At 40.6% G+C, this 22,049-nt stretch overlaps 1 protein-coding gene across 1 annotated transcript in view; it reads left to right on the forward strand.

Annotated features, from left to right (window-relative positions):
* TEKT5 (tektin 5) overlaps window positions 1–20,851 on the forward strand; it is a 62,065-nt gene extending 41,214 nt beyond the window's left edge. Inside the window, exons 6-7 of the mRNA XM_051963419.1 lie at window positions 16,133–16,287; window positions 20,438–20,851. Coding sequence (XP_051819379.1) covers window positions 16,133–16,287; window positions 20,438–20,654 — 372 coding nt within the window. The 3' untranslated portion in view covers window positions 20,655–20,851. The remainder of the gene's footprint in view (window positions 1–16,132; window positions 16,288–20,437) is intronic.
* Window positions 20,852–22,049: the final 1,198 nt, after the last annotated feature.

Here is a 22,049-nt window from a genome sequence, read left to right on the forward strand (position 1 = left end):
CTGATATAGCTTATACATGTACAATCATTTTTCATATTTCTATATTAGTGACATTGTGAAAGATGAATCAAAACAAAAAGGAAAACCACAAGAAAGAAAAAACAAAAAACCAATTTTTTTTAAAAAGTGAAAACAGTATGCTTTGATGTGTATTCCATCCATAGTTCTTTCTCTGGATGCAGATGGCATTTTCCATCAGAGGTCTATTGGATGTCTTGGATCACTGTATTACTGAGGAGAGCCAAGTCTGTCATAGTTGATCATCACACAATTTTGCTGTTGCAGTGTACAATGCTCTCCTGATCCTGCTCACTTCACTCAGCAATCAGTTCATGTAAGTCTTTCCAGGTATCCTGATTCTTAAAAAGGAGATTTAATTCCCCTCATAAATGGGAAGGAGGTGTTCTCTCTTCTCCCCCAGTCCATTCCCAACACAGCTGTCAAATTGATAGCTTTAAAGCACAGATCTGACCAAGAAGCTTTAGGGATACTCCATTACCCTTAGGAGAAAACCCAGATTCCTCTGGCTGACATTTAAAGCTCTTCACAGTCTGGCTCCAGCCTATCTTTACAATCTGATAATGCATTAATCCACCTCACATACTACTTTTCTGTAGCAGCCAGACTGGCCTTATTGCTGCTCCCCATAGGCCCTTCTGTATCCTGCCTTTGCCTTCGTTGTCTCCTAGGTGGAGGATCCTCTCCCTGTTCACCTCAGTTTCTTAGATTCTAGTTTCCTTCAAAGATCAACTCAAGTGCTGCTTCTGCCTCCTTTAATCTTCCTTTCTTGATTTCCTAGGAACTAGAGCCCTCCTTACCATGTATTTAAAGAAATACATCCTGCATAACTTTTCCAAGAACAAATTGTATCTGCCTCTAGTAGAACATAAGGTCCTTTTTGTTTTTGTGTTTGTATTTCCACCACATGGTACAGTGCCTGGCATACAGTAGGAACTTAATAAATGCTTACTAATCAGCATGTATTTATTTAGAAATCTAATTCAAGCACATCGCTAAGTGCTCAAAAAAGAAAGGCAAAAACACTGCTTATGAGTTGATGATGATGACTCTGCAGTGGCTTCTGACCTTTTGTTGGCAACTAGTATCGGACTAAAATACAAGAATACAGGCGACAAGAAAAGGAGACTTGGAAAAAGGAGAAATATGCCTTCTCTTTATAAACTTATTCCTAAAGCTACATGCTAGACTAATGTTTCTTAACCTTTTAAAGGTCATGAACCCTTTGGGAGTCTGCTGAACTCTTTGGGTCTCTTCTCGGAATATTTTTAAATCAGTGAAATATATAGGATTATAAAGGAAACCTGTTAGATTGAAATCACATTTCTCAAAATACTAGCTTACCAACTGCAGGTTAAGGACCCCTGTGCTAGACTTTGATACTGATGAGTGGCTATGAATCTTTCTGGATGCAGACTCTACAGGCTGCTGAGCTCAGAGATTTATACCCTCAAGCAGGCAAAGAGTTAGGAAAGAAGAATAGAAAACAAATGTCAAACTCCCCAATAGGAGTGGGACCAATCTTAGAGTTTTGGGTGTCTGTCTGACCAACAGTGAAGATCTTTTGTCCTCTTACAGACTGTCCCTAGGGTGGGATGGAAGGCAGAGCTGTTTGTTTTAAAAGTAGCTGGCTATTTGCTAGGAGGGAAAAGAATTGTGTATGGGAAAAGAGAGAGTTAGATTTGGAGAAAAATGGGAAGAAAAGTTTCTTTTCAAAGCCATTGCAGAGTTTTATTTTAATACAATGTAATCTGACTCTTTAAAAAAGTTAAGGTAAAAGTTTAGGCTGGGGGACCACCCTCTCCTGGAGTTATATAGAGTATCCCCTCTGCTTGGGCAGGGCTGGGCAGATGGAGAGAACCAGGCAGTACAAACTCCTGTCTGTTTCCTGGAAGGGCAGGATGCCAGACCGTTGGCTAAAGGCCTCCCTCAGATGTCCCCGTCTCTCAGCTCCCGGAGCCCAGGATGTCCACACTGCGAGTACTTGTGCCAGGCCAGGTCCCGGGTCTCTCTGTCTGTGCAGGAGTCTGTTGTGGGTGAGCCGCTGCTCCTCCCATGGGGTGATCCCCTCTGCCAATCCAGGCCCAACAAGCCCAAGGCAGCCCTGCCCCTGCCAGCGCGGAAGGAGCACGTGCCAGGGGAACGGGTGACTTATAAAAAGGTTTCTGCTCTGCCTCCCGAGGTGCTTACCCCCGAGGCTTTTCTTTCTTTCTTTTTTAAATCCTCATCTTCTTTGTACATCTCTGAAAGACAGTGTTTCAAAAGAAATGGGGACCTGGGCCAGGAGTTACCGAATGAGCTTAACCACATCCCTGAAAGCACATCACCTGAGGTCTGGGGAGGGCTGGGCAGCGTCCTCCCAGGGGGAAATCTGCATTCGAGAGTGGACAGTAGGGGTGGAGTGTGTGTGTGTGTGTGCAGTCAGCAAACAGTTATTAAACGATTACAGTGTGCCGGGCCTATAAAGGCCAGAAACTGGGTCCCTGCCCTCGGGTAACTCACGGTCTGATGGGGGGGACAGCCTGCACCCAAGGATGGACAAGCAAGATAGGAGATAAACTGGGACGTTGGCAGAGGAAGGGCGCCCGCAGTCCCGCTGTGTGGGGGCGGGGCAGATGTGTGTGTACCACTCCAGTGTGTGTATAAAGGGCATCGGAGAAGGAAAGGCAGACAGCGCAGCTCTGAACCTGCCGGTGTGCATGCCGGGCATGCGGGCACTTGTCTGGAGCCACAGCCCTTCAGCCTCTCCGGGCCCCGCCCAGAATGGTACCTGGGTGGCCATTTTAGGAGTGCGAGCAGCAGGGGGTGGCTTTGGGCCTGGGAGCTGGCGCAAGAACCAAAGCTGACTGAAGCTTTTTGGACTATAGAGCGCAAGGCCCCATTGCTCTGCAGATTCTCCTCCTTCTGAACTTTCCCCTTCTCCGATTTGAACTGATTACTTGTGTTCCCCTCCCCTGGTCAAATCTAGTTCTTCCAAGGTGTGTAATTCCCCTCCCCTCCCCCAAGGCTGGGAGGAAGTCAGGATCATTGATCTAAGAAAGGACTCAACTAGTCTCATCCCTTCATTTTTACAGAAAAGGAAACTGAGGCCTCAAAGGGCGAAATAATTTACTTAAGATCAGAAAAGGTAGTAAGGAGAAGGACTGGCATTTGAAACCCAGGTCTTTTAATCCAGTGGTGTCAAATTCAAGATCTCTGCAACTCTATGTTGATAGTATTATCTGTTTTATTATATTTTTATTTAATTATAATTTCATTTATTTTTTTTCTCATTTAACATTTTAATCTGATTTCTGCGCACTAAGGAATGTTATACTCTATTTTGATCCAAATCCAATTCTCTTTCTACCCTAATGATAATGTCTCTAAGACAACCCCCAAATCCCTCTTGTGGCTGTTCAGTCCTGTAGAATCCTTCATGACCCCATTTGGGGTTTTCTTGGCAGAGATAACTGGAATTATTTGCCTCTTCTTCTTCAGCTCATTTTGCAGATGGGGACACTGAGGCAAAGAAGGTTAAGTGACTTGCCTAGGGTCACACAGCTAGTACATATCTGAAGCCGGGTTTGAGTGCAAGAAGATGAATCTTCGGACTCCAGGCCAACACTCTATCCACTGTACCACTTAACTGCCCCTAAATCCATAGTCTGGTTTTAAAGATCCTCCTCAGTCTAGCTACAACTTATCTTTTCAACTTTAGATCTCCCCCGCGCCCCTAAACAAACTAGTTCACTGACTATTATGATAGCATACCTTATATTTTGCCATTCCTGCTCCTGTGTTGTTCCTATTTCTTTTGCTTACAGAATGTTTCCCTCTCCTCACTTATTGAAATCCTCCCTAATTATCATGGCCAGTTCAAAGTATTCATTCTCCATGAATCTAGGTGGTACTAGCCCTAGAATCAGGAAGTCTGAGTTCAAAGCTGGGAAAAGCTACATCTCTGCCTGGTTCAGTTTTCTCTTATGTACAATAGGGATAACAATAGCACTAACCTTCTAAGGTTTTGTGAGGATCAAATGAGGAATATAAATGCATACTATTGCTATATGAAGCTTCCCCTGACCATTTTTGTTGGAAATAAGCTCTCTCTTCTCTGAACTCCTTTCATACTTGTTGTATGCACCTTTTGTTTTACCATTATTCTATATTGCCTCATATTCCCAGTCACCTCTGTTCATAATTAAATTGTAGGTTTCTTGATGTGTCTCATATTAATTTATAAGTTCTATAGTATATAACATAGTGCTAAAATTAAAATAAGCTCCAAATTAAAATTTGTTATTTGATGTCAGTGGATCTCTCCATATTTATATTTTTCATAGCATTTTTCTAGCAACTCTTTTCTGCTGGAAACAGAGGGGATGTCTATCAATTTGGGAATGGCTGAACAAGGTGAAGTATATGAATGTATTTTTATAAGAAATAATTAGCAAGCAGATTTCAGGAAAACCTGGAAAGACTTATATACACTATTGCAGAGTTAAGTGCACAGAACCAAGAGAACATTGTACACAATAACAACAAGATTGTGTAATGAATCAACTAAGATAGACGTAACTCTTCTCAGCAATACATTGATCCAAGACAATTCCAAAAGACTTGTTGGAAAATGACATTCCCGTCCAAAGAAAGGACTATGGACTATGAATGCAGAGCAAAGAATACTATTTTCACTTTCTAAAAATTCTGTTAATTTGTTTTTTCTTAAAGTTTTTCTCTTTTGTTTCTATTTTTCTTTCACAACATGACTAATATGGAAATATATTTAACATGACTCTACATGTATAGTCTATATCAGATTGCTTGCTGTCTTGACAAAGAGGGAGAAAAACTTGGAACTCAATCTTGGATGGATGTTGAAGACTATCTTTATATGTAATTGGGGGGAAAAATGGCTTGTTATATGCTCAGTTTCCTCATCTATAAAGTAGGAATAATAAATAGTAATTATTTTCCAGGGTTGTTATAACAAGTTAATGAAATAATATGCTAAATAAAATGCTAGCTGTTATTACTAATAATATTATCTTTATTACTCAGGGTCACACAAACTAATCCACTTTGATACAGGATTTAAAACTTGTTCTTTCCCCTATTAGATTGTAAGCTCTATGAGGGCAGGATCTGTGTCGTAATGATCTTTAAATCACCTAGCACTGAGCACAGTGCCAGGTGTATAGTGTCACCTTAGCCTGACAGGATGAGAAAAGCCAGATACTGTGGCTGTACTATTGGAGTCCTGGCTATACTATTAGAAATCTTTGTGACTCTTCATCTCTCTGATTTCAGTTTCCTTATGTAAAATGAGAACACTGAACATGACCTCTAACGATCCTTCCAGCTCCAAATCTCTTATTCTGTATACTCTCCTGGTTCTAAATCTCATGAGAATTCCCTATAAGAATTTTATTGTTGCTGCTATTGCCATCAAAACACCAAGAAAATAGAGAGATGTCTTTTCAGTCTCAGTTGAAGAACCAAGTTCTGAAAATTCAGCCACAGTTCTCCTACATTCACAATTCAAACCTTCTGGACTAAAAAGACCTGGAGGAAAGGCTCCTGCTAAGGGTTTGTTTTGTCAAAATCTAAACTTAAGGTTGGCCAGACTGCAGTTTGAATTTTTGTGCTGTGTTTGAACTTTTTAAAAGTGCAATTCTATTTTTTTGGCAAAGCAATTGGGGTTAAATGAACTAACTGTTAACTGCTTCAAGTCAAGATCAAATGCTGCTCTCTTCTCTCAGGCCTCCCCGTCCTGCCCATTATCAGTGAATAGCCCTTGCGTCAGGCCTTGTGGCAAGCTCTTGGGAATAGCATTCCAGGGACTTCCAGAGACTGAATCATAGTATTCATTGTCAAGAGCAACAAATAAGCTGACAAGAGTTGAGGGGAGGGAGAAAGTATGAGAAGGTGGAGTGAAGTTGAGTATCAGTGGTATGTGTGCCATGACAACACCCCCTGGAGTTGACTTGTTTATTGTGCTCAGGTCTGAAAGTGAGTCACCCAAGCCAAGAGAGCATCTTAATGTAGTGTCACTACAGTGTAATGGAAGGAGAGCAAGAGGAGGAATCAAGAAACCTGAGTCTACAACCAGCTCCATACTTAGGAGCTGTGCAAACCTAGGAGAGTCAGTTGGATTCTTTGAACCTTCGTTTTATCATTTCTTTAATAGAGATGATCATGTTTCTTTTCCTAACATTTATTAGCTGCACTTGTGCTGAGCTTAGTTTGGTGGGGCTGATCAGACATACTCAGGTAAATATAATAAATATAATATAATTAATATAATATAAGAAGCATACAGAATGCTGTGATATCTCATAAAAGTTGTAAAGATGGGGTTTGATAAAATGACCATGCTTTGGAAACGTTAAAGTCTTATTTGTAGGGCTGGCTCCAATGAGTGAATTAATGCCATTTCCTTAGTTCTATATTTCCCAGTAGAACATCTTGTCTGCATTATTCTGGAGTACCATGGCTGGAAAACTCCAGTCAATGAGAACACTAACCTATTTACTCCTCAGAGTCTGAAGGGACTGAACAATTATAAATTGAGTGTGTCAGGAGCAAACCTGAGGCTGGGTAGGCTAATACAAAAAAAAGACAGAGAAGGGACAGAAAAAAAGTTAGTCACCTACTCCCCATTCTTAATTTACCCCCCCTACAGTCCTTCCCCTGCAAATTACTTTGCATTTACTCTTATGTGTGTGTTTTCTATTTCTGTGTACACAGCATGGTGCCTGGCATATAGTAAGTGTTTAATAAATAGTTTAGTAAAATTATTGAATTAAGAAAAGAGAGAAGGGGAAAAAAAGAAAAGGAGCCGCTGATTTTAGGTGCTAAGGGTCCAGTGCTGTGCCGCTGGGATTGGAGCTTTCTGAGTTTCCCCAGGTGTTCCTGCCCATGTCTGTGAGAAAAGCAAATCTAGTCTTATCACAGGCTCTGCCCTTAGCAGCACTTCACCAGAGATGCTTTCCCTCAAAATGTCAATACCACTTTTCTTTCTTCCAGATGGGGAACACTTTGGTGTCCCAGCCAAGGGTTTGCTCTCCCATTGCCGAAAGAAACATTGGACAATACACAGAGAGATGCATATTTCTTCTATATTAGGGCTGTGGTACTTTGATTGAGCCTCATGCCTTCTCCCCTCACTTAGAGTTGTTTCTAGGGAAACTCCATGGGGAATGTGAGGGTGTGCCCACTGAGTATTTGCCAATCCACCTAGCATCTTTGATAGCATTCTTATCTGAGAAATTTTAACCAATAGGCTATACCCCAAGTGGTATGAGTTCAGCCTGGTTCATGCAAGAGTTGGGGTAAAGGAAACTCAGCGATCATCTTAACTGTCAGTTATAGTTTGAAGGGCCCCAAGGAAGACCTCTCCTTTATTCAAATCCCCCCAAAAACCTATTCCACATATCTTTCACAGGACCCCAAATTTCCTTTGAATTAAAATCTGTTCTCTTCAGATGATTTATTCTTAAATACCATTGTCCTCAAGAGAAATATTACATTAATATAATTATCTAATTCCATTAATTAATTTCATGGCAGCTAAGTGGTAGGGTCAATAAAGTGTTAAATCTGGAATCAGAAAGACTTGAATTCAAATACTGCCTCAAATACATACTAGCTGGGTGACTATGGGTGAGTCATTTAACCCTGTTTGCCTCACTTTCCTTAATTGTAAAATAAGGATAATAATAGTATCTAATTCCCAGGGTTATTTACATAATCATTTTACCCTGAAGTATTGTTCTAAATTGAGATTTTTCTTTTGTAAATAAGACCACCAGAAAGTTTTCTAACTCATTGTGATGACCTGAAGTATGTATTTTTTTACATGAGGGTAAAGAGAGAAAGGCTCTTAGACTTCTTTTTTCAAGACCTAACTCAGATGCTATCTTTTCCATGGACCCTGCTCTAATACTTCCAGTTTTGGTATAGTGTTTTCTCTCTCCAAAAATACTTTATATTTACTTATCAGTGTATATAACATATATTCTGGGAGAGAATGTAAGGTTCCTGAGGACAAGAGCTATCTCTTTTTTGTTTTTTGTCTGTTTTCTCAGTGCTTTATATACTATAAAGTGCTTAATAATTTTTTTAAATTTAATTTTATTGGATTTAGTATGTCAGATTCTGGCATTAAGTTACTACAGGGAAGAGAAAAAAAGACAAATTAGAACTCTCTTGTAATGAATCACCAGACCTAGGAAGCCAAGGAGGCTGAGGGATCAAGAAGGGCTTTGAATTGAGGTTGTCAGTGGTAAGTGATTTGGAAAGTAATGAAAAGTAAGCAAAGGTTAGGTCCTCAGCCTTGTTAACTGTCTCACTAAGATAAACAATACCTAGGATCCAGAACTGAATTTTTCAGGAAGCAAATATATAACCCAGGAAGGCGTGGGTTAGTGTACTAGAGGAGCTCTGGGATGTAAGCAAAAGAAGAACATGAAGGAAAAAAGAGAGGTTCAAAAATGTCTCAGGAAGGCTCCTGAAAATAATTTTTAAATAGTACTATAGAAAGAATATTAGCCTGGGAATCAGGACCTGGATCTTACAGTGATTTAGGGTAAATCACAATCCCTCTCGAAGCCTCCCCAATTTTGTTTGCCATATCTAAACCTTGACAAAAGATTTGAATCTATCAGGATCCTAAGATCTTTAATTAACTGGAGGTTTCAGCCTTCATTGGAATACTCCATATTTCTGATTCCACTCTTTTTTTTTTAAAAATAACTTTTTATTGACAGAACCCATGCCAGGGTAATTTTTTACAGCATTATCCCTTGCATTCACTTCTGTTCCGATTTTTCCCCTCCCTCCCTTCACCTCCTCCCTCAGATGGCAAGCAGTCCTTTACATGTTAAATAGATTACAGTATATCCTAGATACAGTATATGTTTGCAGAACCGAACAGTTCTCTTGTTGCACAGGGAGAATTGGATTCAGAAGGTATAAATAACCCGGGAAGAAAAACAAAGATGCAAGCAGTTTATATTCATTTCCCAGTGTTCTTTCTTTGGTTGTAGCTGCTTCTGTCCATCTTTGATCAATTGAAACTGAATTAGCTCTCTTTATCAAAGGAGATCCACTTCCAACAGAATACATCCTCATACAGTATTGTTGTTGAGGTATATAATGATCTCCTGGTTCTGCTCATTTCATTTAGCCTGATTCCACTCTTAAAGTGATATTTTTCTTCTTCAGAGGTTAAATTGGGGTAGAGACGTGGACAGATTTAGGTGTTTTCATTACTGATTCCCTTCAGTTTTCTCAATTTAAGAGATTCATTAATCTTTTCCTCAAAACCCACCTCTCTTATGAACTTAAATATTTTCATCAAGGGTAAAACCATCCTTCCAAGTCATCCATGTTGGTATTATCCTTTACTACTCATTCTCCCTCACCTCGCATATCCAAGTTGCCAAATCTTATCCTTCCCATTGGATTCTTTCTCCAGTTCAAACTCTCATCATCTCTTGCCTGTAGGATTGCAATAGCCTATGGCTTACCTGCCTTACGTCTTACCCTATTCTAATACATTCTCTGCACAGGTGCCAACATGATATTCCTAATGCTCAGTTCTTGACCATGGCACTATCTTACTCAATAAACTATAATGACTTCCTATTGATATTAGAAATAAATATGAATTTTTTCTATTTTTTTGTTTCTAATTGGTTTTTTAAAAAGACTTTATATCTCTTTCCAATCTTATATATTGCTTTGGTTTTCTTGATGCTCTTCATAACATCTTGCATGTTGTGACTGCACTAACCATTTCTCAAGTCTGTAATCCATTCTTTTCTCACATGTGCATCTCAAAATATGTAATTTCTTTCCAAATTTAGCTAAATCCCATCTTTTTAATAATCTTTTTATTTTCAAAACATATGCATGGATAATTTGACATTGACCCCTGAATCGCTTTGTCTTTCAGATTTTATCCTCCTTCTCCCCCCCACCCTCCCCTAGATGGTAAGCAATTCAATATATGTTAAGCATGTTAAAATATGTTAAATCTAATATGTATATAGTTATGCAATCTCTTGCTGCACAAGAGAAATCAGATAAAAAAAAGAAAACAAAATGAAAGTGAACAATAAAAAGAGTGAGAATGTTATGTTGTGATCCATATGCAGTTCCCACAGACCTCTCTCTGGGTGTAGATGGCTCTCTTCATCACAAGATCATTGGAACTGCATCAATCATCTCATTGTTGGAAAGAGTTAACCCCATCTTTTACTTTATAAAGCCGTTTCTGATTCCCCCAGCTAATAATATCCTCTCCCTCCATATTTCTTGGTATCCTTTTGGGTATGATAATATTTGTGTAGCTATTTTCCAAAATTCCCAATGGAATGCAAGCTCCTTGAGGCATCCCCAATGCCTGATGATAGTGCTTAGTATGTAGGAGTCATTTACTTAATGCTTGCTTGAGTCCCATTGCCCCAAACTAGCATCGTCAATGCCTTCCACTTCCCAAACACTCCCATTAAGAACAAAACACCTTTAGCCTAGCTGCAAAGGATCTGAACTATGATCTGGACTTCTGGACTATGATCTGGCAAATATGTGATGAATTGGTTGGGGAAGGGGAACAGTTCACCCACTACCTCCTGACTCCCTGTCTTCCTTCTCTGATGTTGGGATGAATCAGAGGTCTGTTCAATCCCATCACTGCCACTCCTCCCCTCTCCCTCCCCCCCACTAGATTCTGGGACAGTGGTTTTGCATTGTTCTTCCGCCAACATTGAACTATTAGAGATTATTCTTCACTTTCCTATGGAGAGCAGCTGAAAGCCCCTTAGAGGGGCACTATAGGTCTGAGAGTGTCTGTGGTACATCAAGAAAAGACAGCAAGAAGCAGTGGCCAAATTCACATCCCCCTGAGTAATCCTGCTCCTTCTCTAAGAACCTTTCTTCTTTGTCTCACCCCTGATATGTGAGTATTCCTCTTCTAGTCCTCTTTTCTTTTCTTGCAACACACACTTGTCAATCTCATCAACTGCAGCTTCATTTATCATTTCTATACAGATGACTTCCAATTCTCTATTTCCATCCCTAATCTCTGTCCTATGCCCACAGAACCTTAGGATTGGAAGAGACCATTCTTCTTGATCAATAAATCTGCTGATGTCATTTCTGACAAATAGCCCCCATCTCCAATGTTAGGAAATGCTACTGCCCATTTCATTATTAGAATATTCTTCCCTCATGTTGAGTTGGAATCTGATTTGTTGTCATTTCAATCCATTGGTTCTGATTCATTATTCTAGGATCACAATAATAATGATGATGATGAGAGCTAGCAGTTATGTAGCACTTTAAAGTTTTCTCTTTTTTTAGCATAAGTAAAGCATTTTTATAAAGCTAAAAGTTCACAAATGCTAAATTGTTATGATTATTTCTAATGATTTCATCTTTGTATCCCTTGTATCTAGTACAGTGAATTACACAAGTACATAACAACTTTTGAAGTGAATTGTTGTCCCAAATCTACCATTCAAGAAACTTTGTCATAAAATGGCTCATTTCCATGACAGTAAGGCAGTTCTGGCTCCCCATGATCACATTTCACTATCCAAGTTCTTACAAATAATTGATTTAACAATCCCTCTATCTCAACTTCCTATATATAAGTGGGCTAGATGGACCTTTTAAATTCCTCCCAATGGAATTGCCCAGGGTCACACAGTCAGATTTGAACCCAGGTTCTCCTGATTTCAGAGCTGGTACTCTGTCCACTACACCAACTAGTTGCCCCAATGGTATTACTCTTGACAGCTCTTCTATCAGACTTTTTTTTAATAATAGCTTTTTCTTTTTCAAAATACATACAAAGATACTTTTCAACATTCACCCCCACAAAACTTTGTTTTCCACACTTTAAGATTTTCAAAGCATTTTACAAGCATCTCAATTGATCTTCACCATAACCTTGGGAGGCAGGTATTACTATTATTGTCATTTAACAGATAAGGAAATTGAGGCAGAAATGACTTGACTTGCCCAGAATTACACAGCTAGTATTTGAGATCAGATCAGAACTCAGATCTTTCTGATCCCATATTCACCATACTTATTCCTCGTACTACCAATGACATCATGAGTGATGACTTGTGAGTGATTGGATTTAAGAGAAGCAGATCTGGGTAAAGTCATCAGAGCCTCTCCTCCAGAATCATTCATAAGACACAGTCAAGACAACTGATACTGGCCCTGGATGCAGTCAGTGCATGGAAGTGATATCTCCAATATCTGTCCAAGCTCCAAGCCCTCCATAGCACTTGCGTTAGCAGCCTTCATGACTGTTAGAACAAAGTGTTCTCATCCATTTACTCTTCCAAGGGAAGTCAGTCAATAAACATTAAGTGCCTAGTATGTGCCAGACAGTCAGTGTGCTAAGGGTTGGGATTACAAGGGAAAGCAGAAGGCAAGCCCTGGTCTCAAGGAACTTATAGTTTAATGGCAGAAACAAAATGCAAACAAGTACTTGCAAGCAAGATACATACAGAATAAATTGGAGATAATAACAGAGGGAAGGAGTTAGCCGTAAGAAAGTTGGAGAGAAGCTTCCTATAGACAGAATTTTAGCTTGAAACTTGAACTTGAACTTGACAGAAGCCAGGGATATCAGAAGGTGGGGCAATGAGAAGGAAGGATATTCCAGTTCTGGGAGACACAATGAAAATGCCAGGAGTTTGAAGATGGATTGGCTTGTGTGAGGAACAGAGAAGAGGTCAATATCTCTGGATCACAGAGTTCTTGGAGAAGACTGGAAAGACTGGTTTTGAAGGACTTTGAATACCAATGAGAGGATTTTATATTTGATTCTGGAGGTGATAGGTACCAGGAGAGTTTATTGAGGAAGGAGGAATGTTCTGCCATTCATGTTGTCATTCAGTCATGTCCAATTCTTTGTGACCTCATGGACCATAGCACACCCGCCCTTCTTTCCTCCACTATCTCTTGAAATCTGTCCAAATTCATGGTCTTTGTTTCTCTGACGCTATCTCTCCATCTCATCCTTTGCCATTCCCCTTTTCTTTTGCCTTCAATCTTTCCCAACATCAGGGTGTTTTCTGGTGAAGAGCCTGAATTAATTAAAGTATTGAGAAATGCTTTTCCTTGCTTTGTTTCCATTTTCTGAAATTGTAATGAGGTCCTGACCAGCTCCGCATTTGTAATTCTTTCAGACTTAAGCAAATGCTCATCCATTTACTCTTCCAAGGGAAGTCAGTCAATAAACATTAAGTGCCTACTATGTGCTAAGGGTTGGGATTACAAGGGAAGGCAGAAGGCAAGCCCTGGTCTCAAGGAACTTATAGTTTAATGGCAGAAACAAAATGCAAACAAGATACTTTCCATAGTGCCATTATTAAAGAGTCACTCATGTGAGATAAGATATTAGGATTGTTATATAAAATATGATTGCTGAGGCAATTGGGGTTAAGTGACTTGCCCAGGATCACACAGCTAGAAAGTATTAAGTGTCTGAGGTCAAATTTGAACTCAAGTCCTCCTGACTTCAGGACTGGTGCTCTATCCATTGAGCCACCTAGCTGCCCCTGTATTAGATCTTTTTATGGTATCATAGGCTTACTTAGGTTTTGTTATTTAGGACTTAGAGGTAGAAGTGACCTTAGTAGCCATTGAGTCTAACACTCTCATTTTACAGATGAGGAATATGAGGTAATGGACATTTCAATGATTTGACCAATGACTTGACACAGCTAGTAAATGTGTGAGGTGGGGATTTGAACTTGAGTCTATCTGACTCTTAAGTTTAGTTGTCTATTAGTTATGGGATATAGAACTAAAAGGAACAATAAAGGTTGTCTAATTTAGGGATACAAAACCTTTTTTGTATCATAGAATCCTTGATAATCTGAGGAAGCCCATAGACCCCTTTCAAGAATAATGTTTTTAAATGTATAAAGTTATAGGGTTCCCAAGGAAACCAATTATTCTCAGACAACAGGATAAATACTCCTACCCTCATCCAACTCAATTTATAGATGAAATAGAAAAATAAGGATTAGAATAGGGACAAGTAAGTGAAACTTAGAACAGGATATTTTTAATGGGCATGGGAAGAGGAAAAAAATTGAAGTATAGGGAATTGTGCTAGAAAGTTAAGAGTCTCACACAATCAGCTCCTAGGATAAGATCATTTTGGGAGTCTGTTGGGAGGGTTCAGAGGCAAAGAGAGAAGAGAGAAAAGCAGGGATCACTGAGGATAAATTATACAATTTTGCTTTCTGTGCTGGCCCTTGGGGTTGGAATTCAGCAGCTCTCCTCCTCCTCATTGATAAAGCCAGTCCTTGCTTCTGTCTGACCAATTCTTCCCTGGGAACCCTCTGTATTAGATCTTTAACAGCATATTTTCTAGAAATTATCATTTCACTCTCCATTCATCAATGGTGTTGGGAATGGTGTTGGGAAATATTTTGCTTCCTTTCCCACACTCCCCCAGTAGCTGTTTGTTTCTAGAAAATTTCCTAATTTCTCCCTTAGTTCCTCAGCATGGCCCTCACAAAGAAAGGTCCTCCTTAGATGGACAAAGTCTGTAATCAAGAATGGAAAATCTGAGACCATTTGGAGTTATAGATCAGAAGTGTAGGTATAATTGATCTGAAGTGGAACAGGCTAAGGGAGTTTCATCATAGGATGAAGCATTTCCTGATGTGTAGATATAAATAGAATATTTTGTTACTTAACCTTACTTAAATACTTCACACTTGTGTAGTATTTTTACCTTTTCAAAAAAAATCTTCATATTTGTTACCTTGATTTATACTTAGTGTATCTCAAGGAGATCTACTGGGTGGATAAAGGTGACAGAGGAATGCAATTTCATCCTTGAAAAGGGATCTCATATGTTTTCTCTGGAAAGTCACAGAAGATAATTCTATTATTATCTTCCTATCAGTTGTGATATTGTTTCAAAATTACAGAATGACTCAGAAGTCAAATGTTTGGAGTAACTACTCTTAGGGGAGAAAATAAGTCAAAATTAGTTAACTATATCAAAAATAACTTTGGAATGATTACAATAATGGAAACAAAAAATATATAAAACAAAGCTCAATGGTTCTATAATTATAATGACTAATCTCAGCCTCAGAAAGGAAAAGAGGAAATGTATCAACCTCCTTTTGTTGGAAAGATGGAGGCCTGTGGGTGTGGAATGGTATATATGTGGTCAGACCAAAGTGATGTATCAGTTGGTTTTGCTTAAAGGTTATCCTTTGTTAGAAGTGAAAGAACATTTAAGGAAAGGACAAAGTGTTTGTCCTTCATTCTCGAGAAGGACTTATGGCATTGATGTAATGTGATTTTGGGGTCCCCTGACCTTGGGCTTTTGTTTTAATGAATCCTTGGTCTTCTGGCTTTGGAACCTACTTCAGGAAACTGAGCACACTCAAACTATTTGAAGATCACGCTTAATTACCTGGAAATTACTTCCTAGCCTTGGACCTTTGGATCAGAATTAACATACTTACAACTGAAAGCAGTATAAGTGTATCTCCTTGCTTCAGTCTCTTTACTGGAATTTCTTAGAATTCAGTTGGCTCAGTTATGGCATCACATTGCTTTTAATAAACTTTGCCCCTTGACTAGGAGATGGGTCCAAGCCTGCAGATTCTTTTGAGACTCCTCATTCTGGGACTTTTGGGGTCTCCCTCTTCTCAACCTCACCAGCATCAGGAGAGTGATATCTTGACTTGCAAGTAAAATGGATTTGAGAGGCAGAACCATGCAGTTTCTAGCCTCATTCTCTCTTCCAGCATCATCAGAGTCCAGTGTCAAGACATAGATGAGGATAATGGCAATGGCACCCAGAGAGAGGGGTAGGAGTGGGGAGATGGGTAATACCCAGAAATGACGTGTATGTGTGTGTGTGTGTGTAAATATGAATAAAAACTTAAAAAATTAATTGTGAAAATAAAAAAAAACATTTAACAGTAAAATGTCTTGTGGGAAAAAAAGATCTAGAGATTTTTATTTATTAAACACTCCATAATTAGGGACAAAGGAGATATAAAGAGAAAAGATAAAGTAGAGAGAGGCCACTGCTTCTAATGAGGCTTTGTTGGTTGTCTAGACACTGCAGCAAATCTTTCAGACTGAGAATACCATCATGCTTTTGGAGAGGGCCATCATGGCCAAGGAGTGTCCATTGAAGGTGGCTCAGACGAGGCTACATCACAGGACCCGGCGCCCTAACGTGGAACTCTGTCGGGATGTCCCTCATTGCAAGTGAGTGGCAGGGGGTGGCTGCAAGGACTGGCTGTATGAAAGGGGGACTATGTATGGGAAGAGGGAGCATGGCCCTGCACTGGGAAGTCAAAAGCACTGCTAGAGTTGCTGGGTATCCAAAGTCAGATAATCTTTCCTAAGGTAGTGATTCCCAGGAAATTTCCTTAGAAAGTGAGATTCTTCAGAGTAAGGTCAGAGTTTCTATCCATTGAACTTCTGATTTCTGCTGCCAATTTTCAGACCCACAAAAATGTGAATGTTTGTAATTGAGAGTGCTTCAAATAATCCAAATATTTCCTCAGTGGGTGTGCCCCCCCTTCCTATTAGAGAAAGAGAAAGAAAGCTGCTACTAACCTGAAAAAAGGAATGGGAGAACTGGGGGGATTGAGGGCAGGAAGGTGGAGGTAGGGGACAAAGAAAGCTAGAAGTCAGGCCTTCTAAAGCTTTCTCTTTTCCCTCATTAATTGAGTAAATCATGTTGGTCAAACATTGTGGGATCAATCATTGTTGTGGCTTTAAAAGAATAGATATTCCATTAATTTCCTCAAGCTTCTATGAGTTCTATATGGTTAGTACTATTCTTTGGAAACATGAGAAATTGAGATCCAGAAATGTAATGTGAATAGCAATTCAGCCGAATGAATGTAATCACGGGATCTACGTTCAGGCCCCACCACTGCCACTTAATACTCATGTGATACATCCTGCCCCTAGAAGTACTTTCCTCCCTCTGACTAGAGATGGGTAGAGGATGGACAGTAATGAGCTCTTCTCAGGTCCTTCTTTTAAAGAGGGGACCCCAGGGCAGTCATCTCATCATTTCCCACTTGGTTGTATATTTCTAGACTTCACATCATTATTCCCCTACACATGACCCTTTTCCCCTGCATATCACCTTCTTTTTATGTCTTGTAAAAATGCATTTTTATGTGTTACAGCCTCAGCAGACTGGGTGGTCTTTGAGGGCTGGGATTGTCTTATGTCTTTCTTTGTATTCCCATGCCTGGCACAGTACCTGGCACAGAGGAGGTACCTGATAAATATTTGATTGACTAATTGTATTCAACATCGGGATCCCCCATCTGAGGAATGAGTTGGATCCTCTAGGGTCTATTCCAACTCCACATGTATCATCTGTAATCTATCATCTGTGAGCTGGACTCCAGGTTTTACATACTAAATCAGGGTCTGACTGGGGCAGACAAAGCTTAGGCCTTAGGCCTTTGGGTTCAGTCTAGAATTTGACCTAGGAATTCTCTATGCAGATTCCACGTTCTGGTCCTCAGAGTTGCCTTTCTCATTCTTCACAGGACTGCTCTTAAGCTCCCAGATCCCAGCAGATCAGGTTCATGGTACTTCTTTTCCTCATCCTGCAGATTTCAGTAAAAGAGCAAGAATGCCAGGAATGAGACAGTATGGTACAGATTCAGAGACTGGGGAGAGTCACAGGCCAGAGAAATAAATGAGGCCGCATGGAGAGCTTCTGAAAAAAAAAAATACTCTGTGCTCCCCTGATAGGAATGATGCCTAAAGAGATAACCCTTAGCAGTGTTTCTGCTATTTCCTGTCAAAGGTTTAATAACAGTAGGAAGTGGAAAAGTCTTGACATTTAGGGTGGTGGTGTGTACCTGCCCAGATGGAAAGCTGGAAAGCCTGTGAGAGAGAGGACTCCCTTTTGGATTGGTGTCTGATTTGATCTGGGATGGTCTCTTTCCTTCCATGACATGTTTGGAATGGAGCAGTTTGGCCTCCTGAGATTAAGTACCCAAGGTACTGCTCCCTCTTAACCAGGCCCACATAGGAGAAAAGTTCTTTTCTTTCTCTGAGCTGCTTCTATTGCCCCATGATCTCAATTCTAGTTTCTGCACTTCACTGTGTTTATTGCTTTCTGGCCTAACTCACTGACTGCTCTGCAGGCAAATAGAGAAAAGGGGTCCCAGTGATGGTTAAGGCAAATTTCTTGGGGAGAGGCCAGCCAGAAGTTTTTTCACAGAAATTTTGTCAGAATTTATCTGTTGTTTGTTCCAAAGGAAATGCTGCTATTGGCTGAGCTCCTCTCCGAAGCTTGCCAATTGTAGGACCAAAAGGAAATGGGCAAAGGACTTTTAGTTAAGCTTAGGAGTGGACTCAATTGAGGCTGTAAAGAGGAACCTGGCAAGTGCCTATAGTGCTTTCTCTGGAAGGGTAATTTGTAACTGGATATGCAGAACTCAATTCGATTCAATAATTATTTACTAAGTGCCCACTAAGCACCAGACACTGTGCTAAGTGCTGAGGATACAAGAAGCAGCAAAAGACTTTCCCTGACTTCAAAGAGCTTATAATCTAATGAGACAGTCAACATACCAACACACATATACAAGGCAAGCTAGATACAAGAGAAACAGGAAATAATTAACAGAAGGAGGGGTGGTGGAATTGAGAGGGGTTAGGCTTTTCAGATGAGACTTAAAGGAAGACAGAGAGGTCAGTAGGTAGAAAGAAGAGGGCAAAGCATTTGGTCCTGGGGTCAGCCAGACAGAGTCCTTGGAGCTGAGAGATGGAGTGGCTGGTTTGTGGAGCAGTCAGGAGGCCAGGGATGCTGGATTGAATATGCTGGGGAGTAAGGTGTCAGAGCCTGGAAAGGAAGGAGGGGGCCAGGTTATGAAGGGCTTTGGATGTCAAACAGGGCGTTTTGTATTTGTTCCTGGAGGCTACAGGAGGGTTTTTGAGTGGTGTGTGTGTGTGTGTGTGTGTACTTGTGCATATGTGTGACATGATCAAACTTGCATTTTAGGAAAATCACTTTAATGACTGAAGGATGAATTGGTATGGAAGAGATTTAAGGCAGTCAGACCCAGCAGCTAGCAATCACAATAACCAGGCATGAGCCGATGGCCTAAAATGATGGCAGTGTAGTCAGTGTATGTTGCAAAGGTACATTTGACAGGCCTCTGAAATAGTTTGGATATAAGGGCTGGGGAAGGAGGGGAGATGGTAGGAAATAGTCCCTTCTTCAGGAGTTCCTGATGGGTTCTATTCCAAGGTGCAGGAATTCCTGGGGACTCTTCTAAACAGGGTGGGGTGGGAGAGAGCTGCCATCCCAGTGTCCTAATGGGACACAGAGGTGGGTAAGAGTCAAGATTATCCACCAGCTGAATTGGCCATTCTGTGTATTATCCAGGTCCTAAAGTTTGCTATCTCCCCCTGCCTTTGGCCATTTGTTCTGAGTGCCTGTCCCAGGGGCCTCCTCCCTTCTATTCCCTCTCTCTCACCCCATCTCAGCCAAAATGCTTAGACATCTGACTCGGCCCCATTGCTCTTTGGGGGAAACTTGTCCTGAATTATCATTGGTTCAAAAGAAAACTACTGATAGGGAAACTCCCTCTACCAAGGTCAGCAGCACCTACCCTACAGCTCTGAGGCTGGGGCACTGAGAGGTTAAGTGCTTGCAGTTATCCAGGCAGAGGCGGTACTTTCTTATTCTGAGCTTTATATCCATGCACCTTATCTTAGGTCCCCTCCCACCCCTGCAAGTCTTGATCATCACTCAGGCTCCAAATGAAACTCTGTCCAAAGTGATTTCTAAGGATGGAGAGTTCTCAGCCTCAGTCATTTCAGTCTGACGGAGATACATGAGGGGGTAAATTCACCTGGATGTCTAACTCAGATCCCCCCAAATATAGTTTATATCCCAGCTTCTTAAACTGTGGCTCATGACCCCATAGTGGGTATCATAATTGAATGTGGGTGGCCATGAAGTTATGACAATATCTGTAAATATTTGATTTGTATATCTACTTTATGTACCTATATACCTGGGGTCACAGATGCCAAAGGGTCATGAGTGGAAAAAGTTTAAGAAGCCTTAGGCTATATTCTCTTTTGCTCTTGTCTGAAGGATGAGAGTATTAGATTCACAGGAGCAGAGATTTAGAGATGGAAAGGCTTCTCAGAGAAATCAGCCAAGTCGCCTTCCCCCTTCCCTCCCCATCCTCCAGTTTTACAAATGGGGAAGCTTAATTAAATTGCAGGGAGGTGCAGCGCTGTCCAAGGCTCCACAGGGATAATGGCCTTTATTGTTTGCAATATATCACCTGCCTGAGCCAATGCCCTCTCCATCACCCCTTCCCTGCCTGGCTCACTCTCTGTCCTCTGTTCCTCACTTTAGGCTAGTGAATGAGACTTTCACCATCGATGACACTTTGAAGACGCTGAAGATGCGGCTGTGTGAGGCGCAGGATACCCTGCACCTTCTGGTCCTCACCAAGACCCGTTTGGAACATGATGTTTCTGTCAAGGCCAACTCTCTTTTCCTCGACAAGGAAAAATGTATGGCAATGCGAAAGACCTTTCCCAGCACCCCTCGCCTAGTGGGTTATACTTGAATCTCTGAGCCCCACTGTACTCCTAACTTGCTCTTCCTTCTCCCTTCCTCACTGCGCACGGATAGCAGTCCACTCCTTGTTTCACCTGTTAAATATGTGACAAAAAGTTGGAAATCAGAAAAAAGAAATCTGCACTTACTCCCTTTTTACCATTATAAAAAATATTTATAAAGTCAAATAAATATACGAAAACCACATTTTTGGAGCTTATTCCTTGCTTAAAGAGCCAACTTCCTGGCAGGCGGGCCATGAGAGAGGGCAATGTCCCCACAAAGATTTTGGCAGAATTTTTCATGGCTCCAGGGTTAGAAGGGACCTCCTTCACTCGTGTAATCACAGCAGTTTAGAGATGGAAAGGGACAAAAGGAAGGGGATGAATTATTTGGGGGGGAGGCAGGTACAAGTCTTTTTGTGAGGGTGTTGCAAGGAAGGTTGGGGAGGAGGATGGAATTCAGAATGATGATGGTGATAGGCCTGAAACAGATGATACAAGTATGATGGGGGCGGGGCGGGGGGGGGGGAGAGAATCAGGCTGGGAAGTTAAATTGAAGTCAGTTTGGGGCCATAAACATTAAATATCATGAGATCCACAGAAAGGATCATCTGCATAGGCTGAAGCTGTTGGAGAAAGCCTCTGGACTCTGAAAACCTTAAGAATCAATTACAGTTCTGGAAGACCAATGCTAAAAGTATGCAAACTTCCCTAGTTGCACCCTTGTCTTCCCCTGGGGATGGTCTCAAGATGCAGAGCTGGATGTATATTTTTGGACTGGGTCAAAGAGGGAATTTGGTTTGTTTGATTATGCATATTTGTCCCAAAGTTTTGTTTTTTCTTCTCTGTCTCTTTTCCCAAAGGGTAGGGAGATGGGGGAGAGAGAAAATGTTATTTAATTGACAAAATAAAAACAAAATAAAATCACAAGCAGAATGTAAAAAAAAAATCTTGTCCATTTCATTGTCTCTGATTAGAAATTTATTTTAGCTTCTTTATCCTGCCTCATCTTATAAATCTCCCATTCAGATAGTTTCCAGCCCCTGTTAAACAACACTTCCTTGTCTTGTCTGGCTACTTGGAAACACTCCAAAGGAAAAAAAAAACATTTATCTGATGTATTCTATGTTCTTCCATGAGTTACTAGGGAAAAGAAACTGATAAACCTTTTCTAAAACCCATTTTTCAGTGTGAGAAAGACCTAAAATCTGAATCTTGCTTCAGACATTTACCAACTTTATAATCTCTGGTGAGTCATTCAATATCTCTCACCCTCAGTTTGCTTGTCTAAAAAAATGGGGATAGTAATAGTATTTACTTCACAGGGTTGGTATGAGAATCAAATGAGAAATGAGATAACATATTTTGCAATGTGTTGTCTTCAAAGCCTTAGTACAGTTTTA

The sequence above is a fragment of the Antechinus flavipes genome, chromosome 1, assembly GCF_016432865.1.
Source record: "Antechinus flavipes isolate AdamAnt ecotype Samford, QLD, Australia chromosome 1, AdamAnt_v2, whole genome shotgun sequence".
In the NCBI taxonomy this organism is placed as follows: Eukaryota; Metazoa; Chordata; class Mammalia; order Dasyuromorphia; family Dasyuridae; genus Antechinus; species Antechinus flavipes.